This window comes from Mustela putorius, unplaced genomic scaffold (assembly GCF_011764305.1).
Source record: "Mustela putorius furo isolate JIRA1106 unplaced genomic scaffold, ASM1176430v1.1 tig00000179_pilon_pilon_pilon, whole genome shotgun sequence".
Classification (NCBI taxonomy): Eukaryota; Metazoa; Chordata; class Mammalia; order Carnivora; family Mustelidae; genus Mustela; species Mustela putorius.
The window spans coordinates 14607816-14623394 of NW_025421305.1; the positions used below are offsets into that span (position 1 = coordinate 14607816).

A 15579-nucleotide genomic window follows, 5' to 3' on the forward strand; every position below is an offset into this window, starting at 1 on the left:
TTTTAATGACATAAAAGATCTTTTTTATAAAAGTCATTGAAAAAAACTGTTTATTAAGAGTTTTTCTGTCTTGTAGTAAACTAGATATCATGTTAGTAAGGAAGAAGTCCAAGACTTAAGAACAAGTTGATCTAAAACAATGCCTATTGAGTGAATGAATGAATGAATAAAAAAATAAATGAATGACAGTTTACAGAGAATGATCTTTCATATCTTCCTGTTTTTTCTCTTTATGCATAATAATAATATTTTTTGGTAGCAACTTATTGAGATATAATTAACATGCCATACAAATTACCCATATAAAGTGTACAATCCAGTAGTTTTTAGTATATTGATAGAGTTGTGGAACCATCACCAAAATCACTTTTAAAACAGTTTTATCATGCTAAAAAGAAATGCCATACCATTCAATACTCATCATCTGTTCCTCTACTTCTTCCAGGCCCAGGCAATACTGATCTTTCTATGTCTGTAGATTTGCCTCTTTTGGGACATTTTATATAAATGGAATCATATAATATGTTGTATTTTGTGTCTGGCTTCTTAGTGTAATGTTTTCATTGTTCATCTGTGTTATGCCTTGTATCAGTACTTCATCCCTTGTGTTGCCAAATAATATTCCATTGTATGGATATACCACATCATATTTATCTGTTCATTATTTGGTGTATATTTGTTTTCTACTTTTTGGATATTATGAATAATGTTCTGTGAACATTTATATACAAGTTTTGTGTGGATATATGCTTCCAGTTCTCTTGGATATATACCTAGAAATAGAATTGCCAGGTCTTGTGATAACTTTATGTCTAACCTTTGCAGATAGGTCAGATTGTTTTCCAGTATATCCACACCATTCTGCATTCCTATCAGAAGTGTATGAGGTTCCAGTTTCTCCATATCCTCACCAGCCTAGTGGGTATAGAGTAGTATCTATAATCATCCTATTGGGTATAGAGTAGTATCTCTTTATGGTTTTAATTTGCACTTCTCTGATGGCTATTGATATTGATTGAGAATATTTTCATGTGCTTATTGGCCATTTGTATATCTTCTTTAAAGAAATATCTTCTCAGATAATTTGCATATTTTTTAATTGAGTTGTCTATTGTTGAGTTACAAGTGTTCTTATGTAGTCTACATAAAAGTGCCTTATTTCATATGATTTGCAGTTGTTTTCTCCAGTTCTCTTGAGTTGTATTTTCACTTTCTTGATGGTGTCCTTTGTGGCACAAAAGTTTTTCATTTTTTTTTCTTCTTTTTTTTTTAATTTTTTTTTATTATTAATATATTTTTTTATTTTTTATAAACATATATTTTTATCCCCAGGGGTACAGATCTGTGAATCACCAGGTTTACACACTTCACAGCACTCACCAAAGCACATACCCTCCCCAATGTCCATAATCCCACCCCCTTCTCCCAAACCCCCTCCCCCCAGCAACCCTCAGTTTGTTTTGTGAGATTAAGAGTCACTTATGGTTTGTCTCCCTCCCAATCCCATCTTGTTTCATTTATTCTTCTCATACCCACTTAAGCCCCCATGTTGCATCACCACTTCCTCATATCAGGGAGATCATATGATAGTTGTCTTTCTCTGCTTGACTTATTTCGCTAAGCATGATACGTTCTAGTTCCATCCATGTTGTCGCAAATGGCAAGATTTCATTTCTTTTGATGACTGCATAGTATTCCATTGTGTATATATACCACATCTTCTTGATCCATTCATCTGTTGATGGACATCTAGGTTCTTTCCATAGTTTGGCTATTGTGGACATTGCTGCTGTAAACATTCAGGTGCATGTGCCCCTTTGGATCACTACGTTTGTATCTTTAGGGTAAATAGCCAGTAGTGCAATTGCTGGGTCATAGGGCAGTTCTATTTTCAACATTTTGAGGAACCTCCATGCTGTTTTCCAGAGTGGCTGCACCAGCTTGCATTCCCACCAACAGTGTAGGAGGGTTCCCCTTTCTCCGCATCCTCACCAGCATCTGTCATTTCCTGACTTGTTGATTTTAGCCATTCTGACTGGTGTGAGGTGATATCGCATTGTGGTTTTGATTTGTATTTCCCTGATGCCAAGTGATATGGAGCACTTTTTCATGTGTCTGTTGGCCATCTGGATGTCGTCTTTGCAGAAATGTCTGTTCATGTCCTCTGCCCATTTCTTGATTGGATTATTTGTTCTTTGGGTGTTGAGTTTGCTAAGTTCTTTATAGATTCTGGACACTAGTCCTTTATCTGATATGTCGTTTGCAAATATCTTCTCCCATTCTGTCAGTTGTCTTTTGATTTTGTTAACTGTTTCCTTTGCTGTGCAAAAGCTTTTGATCTTGATGAAATCCCAATAGTTCATTTTTGCCCTTGCTTCCCTTGCCTTTGGCGTTGTTCCTAGGAAGATGTTGCTGCGGCTGAGGTCGAAGAGGTTGCTGCCTGTGTTCTCCTCAAGGATTTTGATGGATTCCTTTCGCACATTGAGGTCCTTCATCCATTTTGAGTCTATTTTTGTGTGTGGTGTAAGGAAATGGTCCAATTTCATTTTTCTGCATGTGGCTGTCCAATTTTCCCAGCACCATTTATTGAATAGGCTGTCTTTTTTCCATTGGACATTCTTTCCTGCTTTGTCGAAGATTAGTTGACCATAGAGTTGAGGGTCTATTTCTGGGCTCTCTATTCTGTTCCATTGATCTATGTGTCTGTTTTTGTGCCAGTACCATGCTGTCTTGATGATGACAGCTTTGTAATAGAGCTTGAAGTCCGGAATTGTGATGCCACCAACGTTGGCTTTCTTTTTCAATATCCCTTTGGCTATTCGAGGTCTTTTCTGGTTCCATATAAATTTTAGAATTATTTGTTCCATTTCTTTGAAAAAGATGGATGGTACTTTGATAGGAATTGCATTAAATGTGTAGATTGCTTTAGGTAGAATAGACATTTTCACAATATTTGTTCTTCCAATCCAGGAGCATGGAACATTTTTCCATTTCTTTGTGTCTTCCTCAATTTCTTTCATGAGTACTTTATAGTTTTCTGAGTATAGATTCTGTGTCTCTTTGGTTAGGTTTATTCCTAGGTATCTTATGGTTTTGGGTGCAATTTTAAATGGGGTTGACTCCTTAATTTCTCTTTCTTCTGTCTTGCTGTTGGTGTAGAGAAATGCAACTGATTTCTGTGCATTGATTTTATATCCTGACACTTTACTGAATTCCTGTACAAGTTCTAGCAGTTTTGGAGTGGAGTCTTTTGGGTTTTCCACATATAGTATCATATCATCTGCGAAGAGTGATAATTTGACTTCTTCTTTGCCGATTTGGATGCCTTTAATTTCCTTTTGTTGTCTGATTGCTGAGGCTAGGACCTCTAGTACTATGTTGAATAGCAGTGGTGATAATGGACATCCCTGCCGTGTTCCTGACCTTAGCGGAAAAGCTTTCAGTTTTTCTCCATTGAGAATGATATTTGCGGTGGGTTTTTCATAGATGGCTTTGATGATATTGAGGTATGTGCCCTCTATCCCTACACTTTGAAGAGTTTTGATCAGGAAGGGATGCTGTACTTTGTCAAATGCTTTTTCAGCATCTATTGAGAGTATCATATGGTTCTTGTTCTTTCTTTTATTGATGTGTTGTATCACATTGACTGATTTGCGGATGTTGAACCAACCTTGCAGCCCTGGAATAAATCCCACTTGGTCATGGTGAATAATCTTTTTAATGTACTGTTCAATCCTATTGGCTAGTATTTTGTTGAGTATTTTTGCATCTGTGTTCATCAAGGATATTGGTCTATAGCTCTCTTTTTTGGTGGGATCCTTATCTGGTTTTGGGATCAAGGTGATGCTGGCCTCATAAAATGAGTTTGGAAGTTTTCCTTCCATTTCTATTTTTTGGAACAGTTTCAGGAGAATAGGAATTAGTTCTTCTTTAAATGTTTGGTAGAATTCCCCCGGGAAGCCATCTGGCCCTGGGCTTTTGTTTGTTTGGAGATTTTTAATGACTGTTTCAATCTCCTTACTGGTTATGGGTCTGTTCAGGCTTTCTATTTCTTCCTGGTTCAGTTGTGGTAGTTTATATGTTTCTAGGAATGCATCCATTTATTCCAGATTGTCAAATTTATTGCCGTAGAGTTGCTCATAGTATGTTCTTATAATAGTTTGTATTTCTTTGGTGTTAGTTGTGATCTCTCCTCTTTCATTCATGATTTTATTTATTTGGGTCCTTTCTCTTTTCTTTTTGATAAGTCGGGCCAGGGGTTTACACAACAAAGGCAGTCCTGAGAGAAAAATATATAGCGGTACAAGCCTTTCTCAAGAAACAAGAAAGGTCTCAGGTACACAACCTAACCCTACACCTAAAGGAGCTGGAGAAAGAACAAGAAAGAAACCCTAAGCCCAGCAGGAGAAGAGAAATCATAAAGATCAGAGCAGAAATCAATGAAATAGAAACCAAAAAAACAATAGAACAAATCAATGAAACTAGGAGCTGGTTCTTTGAAAGAATTAATAAAATTGATAAACCCCTGGCCCGACTTATCAAAAGTTTTTCATTTTGATCATGTTCAGTTTATCTATTTTTTTCTTTTGTTACTACTGCTTTTGCTGTCTTATCTAAGAAATCATTGCCAAGTCAGAGATCATAAAGATTTATTCTGGTGTTTCTCCAAAAATGTTATACTTTTAACTCTAACATTTACATTTTGATTCATTTTGAGTTAATTTTTCTGTATGGTGTGAGAAGGGGTCTAACGTCACTCTTTTATATCTGAATACTACTTGTTCCAGCACCATTTCTTAAAGTCTTTTCTTTCTGTGTTGAGAGAAATCAGAACTAACTGTATATGGATAAAAGTTCATTTCTGGTTTCTTAATTGTGTTCCATTGATCTGTATGTCTTCTCTTATGCCTGTACAGAACTGTCTCAATTACAAAGCTTTGTAGTAAATTTTGAGATAGGGAAGTGTGGGGGCATCTGGGTGGCTTAGTCCGTTAAGCATCCAACTCTTGATTTCAGCTCAGGTCATGATCTTAGGGTCCGGATCCCAGGGTCCTTTTCAGTAGGAAGTGTGCTTGATATTCTCTCCTTCTCCCTCTGCCCCTCCCCCACTCACGCTCACACTCTTGTGCACGCTCTTTCTCCCTAAAATAAATAAATAAATAAATCTTAAAAAGAAAAAGAAATAGGGAAAAAATTTGTTCTTTTTCAAGATTTGTTGTACTGTTCTGTAGCTTGCATTTCCATATAAATTTTAGGATCAGTTTGTCAATTTTTGCAAAGAAGCCAACAATGATTTTGATAGGGATTATATTGAATCATAGATTAATTTGAGGAGCTTTCTTATCTTAATAATATTAAGTATTCTAGCCAATGAACATATGATGTCTTTCCACTTATTTATTTATTTATTAAAGATTTTATTTATTTATTTGACAGACAGAGCTCACAAGCAGACAAAGAGGCAGGCAGAAGGAGAGAAGGAAGCAGGTTCCCTGCCAAGCAGAGAGCTCAATGTGGGGCTCGATCCCAGGACCCGGGATCATGACCTGAGCCGAAGGCAGAGGCTTTAACCCACTGAGCCACCCAAGCGCCCTTTCCACTTATTTAGATGTTAATTTTTTTCAGTTATGTTTTAACATTTTCAGAGTATAGTCTTTTTATATTAAATTTATACACCTCAGTGTTTTTATTCCTTTTAATACTATTGTAAATGGAACTATTTCTTTAATTTCTTGTTTGCATTATTCATTACAAGTGTATAGAAATACAATTAATTTTCATATATTGATCTTGTTAACCTGCGGTTTTATTGAAGTACTTTATTAGTTCTAATAGTTTTTAGTAGATTTTTTAGGATTTTCAATATATAAGATCATATTGTCTTCAAATAGAGATAGTTTTACTTTTACCTTTTTAATCTGGATGACTGCTACTTCATTTATTTGTCAAACTGCTGTAGTGTAGTACCTCAAAAACAATGTCGAATGAAAGTGGTGAGAAGGGACATCCTTGTTTTGTTTCTGCGCTAGGGGAAAGCATTCAGTCTTTCACCATTAAATGTATTGTTAGCTGTGGAGTTTTTGTATATGCCCTTTATCAGGTAAAGGAAGTTCCCATCTATTCCTGGTTGTTTTTATCATGAAAGTGTGTTGAATTTTGTCAAATGCTTGTTCTATATCTATTGAGATGATCATTGGGGTTTTCTCCTTTTATTGTATTGATATGTAGTATATTACATGAATTGATTTTCAGATGTTAAACCAATCTTGCATTTCTGGAATGAATCCCATTTGGTCATAGTCTATAATACATTTGATGTGCTGCTGGATTCAGCTTGTTTTTGTTAAAAATGTTTACATCTATAACCATAAAAGATAATGGTAATTTTCCTCTCATATCTGGATTTGATATCAGAGTATTACTATCCTCACAGAATTAGTTGGGTAGTCTTCCCTCCTCTTCTAATTTCTGAAGAGTTTGTGAGAAATTGGTATTGATTCTTTTTTAAAGGTTTTGTAGAATTCACCAGTGAAACCATCTGGGCCTGGGCTTTTGTTTGCAGATAGTTTTGGAGTATTATTTCAAGCTCATATTTTCTGTTTCTTCTTTAGTAAGTTTTGGTGATTTGTGTTTTTTCTTAAAAATTTTCTTTCCATCTTAGATATCTATTTTGTTGGTATGCAGTTGTTCATAATGTTCTCTTTGTTTCTATCAGTTCAGTAGTAATGTTCCCAGTAAGAATGGTATTTTCAGGGGCGCCTGGGTGGCTCAGTGGGTTAAGCCTCTGCCTTCGGCTCAGGTCATGATCTCAGGGTCCTGGGATCCAGCCCCTCATTGGGCTTTCTGCTCAGTGGGGAGCCTGTTTCCCTCTCTCTCTCTCTGCCTGCCTCTTTGCCTACTTGTGATCTCTGTCAAATAAATAAATAAAATCTTTTAAAAAAAGAAAAAGAATGATATTTTCAGCAAACCGTGAATTAGTGTATAAGGGTATAACTTCCAAATATGTATATCTTTCTAGAGTATATTTGGGTGTATAAATTCTAGTATGTTGGATTTTTAAAAGTAGGCACTCATTGCCTTCTATTTTTCTACACTAGTCCTAAGGATTTCTAAATCCTAAGTCCTAAGGATTTCTAAAGAGATTAGGTATATGAAATCAAGACTTTTGCAGAGAGTTACCTTAAGAAGAGGTAGGAGAAAAATATGAATTAACAAAGAAGATATTAGATGGTGTTCTGAGTGGGAAAAATAGAATTGGGGCTCGTAGGATGCTGAACAAGCGGTGATGAGTAGATATTCTTGGCAATAGTAGATATAAGCAAGAATGTTGCAGAGATATAAGTACTTAAATTTGGCAATAAAATTCATACAAATGAAGAAAGTTTGATTTTTTCATTCTGTAAGGAATAATTTCAAATCTTATTTTTACATTAAAAATGTTTTTATTGAAATAGAACATGCATATAAAAGCATCCATATATCATAAGAATACATCTTAACGCAAATTCATAAACTGAACTCATCTGTATAACCTGCTTCCAAATCAAGAGCATTACCTGCAATATAAAGACTCTCTCCTGCCCCATTCCAAACTCCTTACCACCATCACCAAGTGTATTCAATTTTATTTTATCTGATAGTTTAAACCTTTGACATATCTGACCTTTTTTTTTTTAAGTGCTAGTTACACAGTGAACTGATTCCAATTTCAACCTTTATGGGGGGGGGGAACACCTAAGGAACAAAGGTCAAAGTTAGGGTTATTTACAAACCAGATGATCAGTTCTAATAATCAAGGTCTGACTTTTACATTTTGTTCTTTAAACACAATTTGGGTTGAACACTTCACATCACCTTTCAAACTGAGCTTAGGATGGGAAAACATAATCCTGTAGGAACTTAGATTTCCATTTTTTGAAGCTAAAAGAAAGATAACAGTACTTTTTAGAGCACAACTATGTAACAAAATTCTGATTTTTTTATATTGCATTGACTTACTAGATTATGATGTGTTCCATGTATGGCATATGCAAAGTGAAGAATATAGACCTTAAATTCAAAATCATTGTAACAGCATACAAGGATCTTCCTCATGCTGTTCAGGAGGTAGGTAATCTTCCACGGTAAGATGTTTTTGGATATATTCATATCTATAAAATGGATAATTTAAGTCATTAATTAGATCATATATTATGACATTATATAAATTTATGTATCAGTTTTTTTACCTTTATATTACTGGTTAATTATTTGTGCTTAAAACAGAATTGGAAAGTTAAGGCACTATAATATCCAAATTCATGTTATAAAGTTAATAAGCAATACTACATCTTTGCAATAAACAGGATATTTGTAATAAATTTTTACACATGTGTATATATTTTTTAAAAGTCTGTGACATTTCACTCCTGGTAGAACAGTTATATACCAAACCTAAGAAGACTTTTCTAGATTATTTTTTCCTGTATAATATGTGATTCTTACTGTTAGAAAATAATATGAACTATTAGAAAAAAATATCTAAAGAGATAAATTTCCAGATTCATTTAACAGGTGTTTTTATTCTTCTTCTTCAGACATTCAAACGTGTTTTGATCAGAGAAGAGGAGTATGATTCCATTATAGTATTCTATAACTCGGTCTTCATGCAGAGACTGAAAACAAATATTTTGCAGTATGCTTCTACCAGGGTATGTTGGAAGTATCCTTTGATTGGGAAAATCTAATTATAAAGTGGAGCTTACTAAAACATTAAAAAAAAAAATCTGCTTTTTGTTTTTGCCCTAGCCCCCTACCTTGTCACCAATACCTCACATTCCTCGAAGCCCTTACAAGTTTTCTAGTTCACCTTTACGGATTCCTGGGGGAAACATCTATATATCACCCCTGAAGAATCCATATAAAATTTCAGAAGGTGTGCCAACGCCAACAAAAATGACTCCAAGATCAAGGTTTGTATTTTCTCTTTAGGGAAAGGGCAAAGAATAAGAGGGGATTATTTTGATCCAAGTACAAAAATATAAAGCTTTCTTCACTTAAAATACATTTATTTACATTAAGTAACATGATAGGAATTTGGTAGGTAAGAAAGATTATCTTTTTACTTAAGTGGGTTTGCAAGTTTAGTCTTCAACTTTCCTGGGTGCTAGGGTTTGTTCTTTTGTGAACAAAGAACAATTTTTGTAGTAGGTTTAAAATCACTTTCATACTTTAGTAAATAACCAGTCTGCTAAGTAAAGTAGATTACTTTTGGTTAAGAATTTTTATTCTCTAGATTTACTGAATGTCCTGTAAACTCTGTGAACCTGTTTATCTTGCTTTGTTACAAAAATGTAGATGACTGATTAAATGTACATAACTGCAAATTAAGTCTTTAGAAGTCCATCCTTAATTCTGCCTGCAGCTTCCTTATATTACCTGGGGCAGGTGTCACTACTTCGGAAGGGTGCTGTGGATTAGGGAGATGATGAGTATGAAGCTGTTTTAAATTCCTAGATGAAAGTTTCTGTGCAACTACAAATCATTACATTATCTTCCACATCCAACCACAAGTGCTTTGTGACTTTGAAGTGCTTCCATTGCCTTATTATATGTTATCATGGGCTGTTTGAAAATGACTTTATTTGTACAGAGTGGTAGGCAGATTAGCTCCTTAAATTGTCAGCTCATAGAATTGTACTTAATGGGCAAGAAAAACAAAAGGGAGAAGGGGGAGATATTAGCCATCTAGAAAACATTTGTGTGGGGTGTTTAATTATATAAGTAATGCACACTCATGGTAAAAATTTGTAACTCTACAGGAAGAGAGAAAATAGAAACTAGTTGGCAAGTGATATAAATCCTCTTGTGCACTCCTGTACCATCTTTTATTTGCTGTACTTATAGTATCTGTGTACAATATCTACAACTTATACTGTAAGTTGCTAAGATAATACATCATGTATATTTAATTTACACAGTCCCACATTGCCACATGAAAATGTGTACTTAGGTAATGATAATTGATCTGTATTATTCTTATGATATCTATTTACTGAACTTAGTGAAATCACTTCTCAGTTGAGGTCATATTCTCAAAATCTTGATCAATCATTGATCAGGCATTAAGAGAGCATCTTCACATTCTATTTATCAAGCATATTTAGGTATTCTGCTTAATCAAATATATATATATTCTGCTTAATCAAATATATATATATATATTTGTCCACCTATCAAGGAATTGGAGTATAATAAGACCTATCTCCTAGTTCCATGTGCATATGATCATATCCTTGTTATGTGAAGCTAATACTGTTTTTCACATTTATTATAAAAACAAATTATATGGTTCACTCATGGCAACCACAGATTCAAAACCTGTGATATATATACAAAAAATAAAGAGAAAGCCAAACAAACGCTATAGAAACTCATCAATCCCAAAGAAAAAGAACAAGAGAAGTTGAAAGAACAGAGAATAACTACAAAAACAACCAGAAAACAGGGGGAAAAATGGCATCAAGTACATACCTAACAATAATAACTTAAAAAAAATAATAACTTTAAATGTAAATGGCCTAAATGCTCCAGTCAAAAGATGCAGAGTGGTGGAATGGATAAAAATACAAGACCCTTCTATATGCTGCTTATGAGAGATTCACCTTAGACATAGAGACACAAACAGACTGAAAGTAAAGGGATAGAAAACCATTTACCATGCAAATGGAAGCAAAAAAGAAGCCAGAGTACCAACACTTAGATCAGACAATAGACTTTAAAACAAAGACTGTAACTAGAGACAAAGAAGAGTATTACATAATGATTAAAGGAGCACCCCAACAAGAGGATGTAACACTTGTAAGTATCTTTATACCAAACACTAGAGCACCTGAATACATAAAGCAGATATTAATGGAAATAAAGAGAGAAATTGATGGTAATACAATAATAGTGAGGGACTTTAACACCCCACTTACATCAATGGGTGGATGATTCTGGCAGGAAATCAATAAGGAAACAGTGTCTTTGAATGACACTTTGCAACAGGTAGACATAACAGATACATATAGCACATTCAATCCAAAACCAACAGAATACACATTATTCTCAAGTGCACACGGAACATTCTCCAGAAGGGATTACAAATGAGTCCACAAAACAGCTTCAATAAATTTCAGAAGATTGAAATCATTCCATGCATCTTTTCTGATTATATAGCAGTATGAAACTAGAAATAAAATGTAAGAAAAAAATGGAAAAAACATGAGCATGTGGAGATTAATCAGTACGATACCATACAACCAGTGGGCCAACAGAGCAATCAAAGAAGAAACAAAAAATTCATGGAGAGAAATGAAAATGAAAACTAAATGGTCCAAACTCCTTCGGATGCAGTGAAAGCAGTTCTAAGAGGGAAATACATAGCAATAGAGCCCATAGCAAGAAACAAGAAAAAGCTCAAATAAACAGCGCCTTATACCTACAGGAACCAGAAAAAGAAGAACAAACAAAGCCCAAGTTGAGTAGAAAGGAATAATAAAGATCAGAGCAGAAATAAATGACATAAAGACTTAAAAAAAAAAAGTAGAAAAAATTTAATGAAACCAAGAGCTGGTTCTTTGAAAAGATAAACAAAATTGGTTATTCCTTAGTTAGACTCATCAAGAAAAAAAGAGAAAGGACCCAAATAAAATTGGAAAGGAAAGAGAAGTAATAACTGACACCACAGAATTACAAAGGATTACGAGACTACTGCAACAAATTGTATGCAAACAAATTGGACAAATTTATCCTGAATGGATGAGTTTCTAGAAATATAGAATTTTCCAAAACTGAATTAGGAAGAAATAGAAAAATCTGAACAGACTGATTTTTATTAATGAAATTGAATCAGTAATCAAAAAAATTACCAAAAAATAAACATCCAGGCCAGAATGCATTCACAGGTGAATTTTACCAGACATTTAAAAAAGAATTAATACCTATTCTCCTCAAACTATTCCAAAAAATAGAAGAGAAGGGAAACTTCCAAATGCATTTATAAGGCCAGCATTACCCTGATACCAAAACCAGAAAAACACCCCACAAAAAAAAGAAAACTACAAGCCAATGTCCGTGATGAACATAGATGGAAAAATCCTCAACAAAATTTTAGCAAACTGTATTCCACAATATATCAAAAATATCGTTCACCATGAGCAGGTAGAACTAATTCCAGGGGTGCAAGGGTGGTTTGATATTCACAAATGAGTCAATGTGATACACCACATCAAAAAAACAAAGGATAAAAATTATACGATCATCTCAATAGATGTATAAAAAGCATTTGATAAAATGCATCATCGTTCATGATAAAAACTCTCAACAAAGGTTTACAGGGAACCTCCCTCAAGATAGTAAGGCCATATATGAAAAATGCACAACTAGCACCATATATCCCACATGATAACATCATAGTGAAAAAGTGAGAACTTTTTCTCTAAGATCAGGAATAAGACAAGGATTTTCACTCTTACTACTTTTATTTAACATAGTACTGAATGTCCCACCCATTGCAATCAGAGAAGAAAAAAAAAAAAGAGGCATCCATATTGGTCAAGAAGAAGTTAAATTGTCACCATTTACGGATGACATGGTACTATACATAGAAAATCCTAAAGACTCCACCAAAAATCTACTAGAATAAATGAATTCAGTAAAGTTTCAGGATACAGAATTAATGTTCAGAAATCTATTGCATTTCTATACACTAACACTGAAAACAACACCATTTACAATTGCACCAAAAAGAAGAAAATAACTAGGAATAAACTTAACCAAAGAGGCGAAAGACCTGTATCTGAAAACTATAAAACACTGATGAAAGAAATTGAAGATGTCACAAATTAATGCAAAGATACTCCATGTTCATGGATTGGAAGAATTAATATTGCTAAAATGTTCATGTTTCCCAAAGTAATCTACAGATTCATTGCAATCCCTATAAAATACCACCATCATTTTTCACAAACTAGAACAAATAATACTAAAATTTGTATGAAACCACAAAAGACCCCAAATAGCCAAAGCAGTCTTGAAAAAGAATAGAGATTATCACAATCCCAGGTTTACTAAAGAGTTGTAGTAATCAAAACAGCATGGTACTGGCATAAAAATAAACCACATAGATCCATGAAACAGAATATAGAGCCCAGAAATAAACTAATGATTATATGGCCAATTAATCTATGCCAAAGTGTAAGAGGGGAAAAGATAGTCTCTTTAATAAATGGTGCTAGGAACACTGGACAACTACATGTAAAAGAGTGAAAGTGGACCACCTTTTATTACCATACATGAAAATAAACTCAAAATGGATTAAAGATTTAAATGTGTGATTGGAAATCACAAGACCCTTAGAAGAGATCATAGGTAGTAATTTCTCTGACATCAACCATGGCAACATTTTTTTCTAGGTATGTCTTCTAAGGCAAGAGAAATAAAAGCAAAAATAAAAAGGAGAACTACATCAAAATGAAAAGCTTCTGCACAGCAAAGGAAGCCATCAACAAAATGAAAAGGCAGCCTAGTGAATGGGAAGAAATATTTGCAAACCACATATCTGATTAATTAATTTTCAAAATTTGTAAAGGACTCATATAACTCATTAACAAATAAACAATTAAAGGGTGAGCAGAAGATCTGAATAGATATTTTTCCAAAGAAGACATATGAATAGCAACATGCAAATGAAAAGATGCTCAAAATCACTAATCATCAGGGGAATGCAAATCAAAACAATAGTGAGATATCACACCTATAGAATGACTAAAAAAGGACAAGAAATAAGTGTTATTGAGGATGTGGAGAAAAAGGAGCCCTCATACACTGTTGGTTGGAATATAAATTGCTATACCCAACTATGGAAAACAGTCTGAAAATTCTTCAAAAACTTAGAAATACCATACGATCCAATAATTCCACTATTGGGTATTTATCCAAAGAAAATTTGACACTAATTTGAAAAGATATATGCACCCCTATGTTTACTGCAGCATTATTTGCAATATTTAAGATATGGAAGAACTCTAAGTGTCCACTGATGTATGAATGGATAAGAAAAATATGATTTATAAGTATAGATATACATACATACATACAAGGGGATATTACATAGTCATTAAAATGTATAAGATCATGCCATTTGAGATAACATGAATGGACCTAGAAGATATAATGCTAAGAGAAATAAGTCAGAGAAAAAAAATTCCAAGTGATTTCACTCAAGTAAAATCCAAAAAAATTAAAAAAAAAAATAAACAAAAATCAGAATTAGACCTATCAATACAAAGAACAGACTGATGGTTGCCAAAGGGGAGGGAAGGACGGACAATATGGATGAAGGTTAGTGGGAGATACAGGCTTCCTATTATAGAATGAATAAGTCACGGGCAATAAAAGGTACAACATGAGTAGTGATACTAGTGGTAATAGTCAGTGATACTGCAGTAGTGATGTATGGTGGCAGATGGTGGCTACCCTTGTGAGCACAACATAATATATAAACTTGTTGAATCACTGTGTTATACACCTGAAACTAATGTGACATTGTGTGTCAGCTATGCTCAAAAACAAAAAGAACATAAATTATTTGGTTCAAACAAGGACAGGCAGACTAATAGATTTCCAAATCTAGGATATACGATAAGTAGAGATCTGAATTAGAATTCTGATTATTATTTAGATGTAACTTTTTGCCAATTGTTATGTGAATTTTTAATAAGGAAGTGTGAAATTTTAATTATTTATCAATTGATTTATGAAGAATTAAGTGTGAGTAAACTTAAAATTTTCCTTTACCTTCTTTAAAAGTGGACAGTGGCAGAATATGTTCTTTCAGACATGAAATTCTTTAAAAAAATCTGAGACCAGCCCAGTGCATGATTAGATTAGCACTGTTAGAGTAAGCCCCTAATTGTAATTTTGTTGTGGTTCTAGGATAGAGCAGACTTTAGATTTGGTATGTCTAATAGCTCAAAATGATAAATGTTCATCTCTGCAAAGTTATATATGATCTTCATTATTAATTTGTGTTTTATCTTAACAGAATCTTAGTATCAATTGGTGAATCATTTGGGGTGAGTATTTTCTTTCTATGAAATATAAGGGAATGTACTGTAACTATAAAAGAAATTGCAGATTTCTGTGACTTGAATTGACATATATATAATTCAACACCTCAGCAAGGCATGTTGCATAGAATTTAGCAGATTAATAGCAGACTTATTTTCAAATCAGACTTAATTTCAAGTTTTACTCATAATCGGTGAATTTCAAAGTGGTTTTCTAAACATCCTTCGAGATTATATAATATCTTACATATATTTTTCCAGGCCATCTGTTTCTTGTCACTTTAGCTTCTCCATGGAGCCACTCATTACTCACAAATGGTGTCTTGCTTCCCTCCGAGCAAGAAGAGAGAGAGGGAAAGTGGGAGGTACAGAGTAGAGCAAAATGAAATCACAGTCTTTTTGTAACTAATATTAGATGTGATAATCCATCACTTTTGTCATATTTTTGTCAGAAGCAAGGTAACACTAGGTCCCACCCACACACTCA

The 15579-nt window shown here is 33.8% G+C and overlaps 1 protein-coding gene across 2 annotated transcripts in view; it reads left to right on the forward strand.

Moving 5' to 3' along the window:
* Window positions 1-15579, forward strand: part of RB1 (RB transcriptional corepressor 1) — a 161530-nt gene that overhangs the window by 139254 nt on the left and 6697 nt on the right. For both annotated transcript variants that reach the window (XM_013059804.2, XM_045076673.1), the window contains 4 exons: window positions 8002-8106; window positions 8577-8690; window positions 8788-8951; window positions 15068-15098. In XM_013059804.2, coding sequence (XP_012915258.2) covers window positions 8002-8106; window positions 8577-8690; window positions 8788-8951; window positions 15068-15098 — 414 coding nt within the window. The remainder of the gene's footprint in view (window positions 1-8001; window positions 8107-8576; window positions 8691-8787; window positions 8952-15067; window positions 15099-15579) is intronic.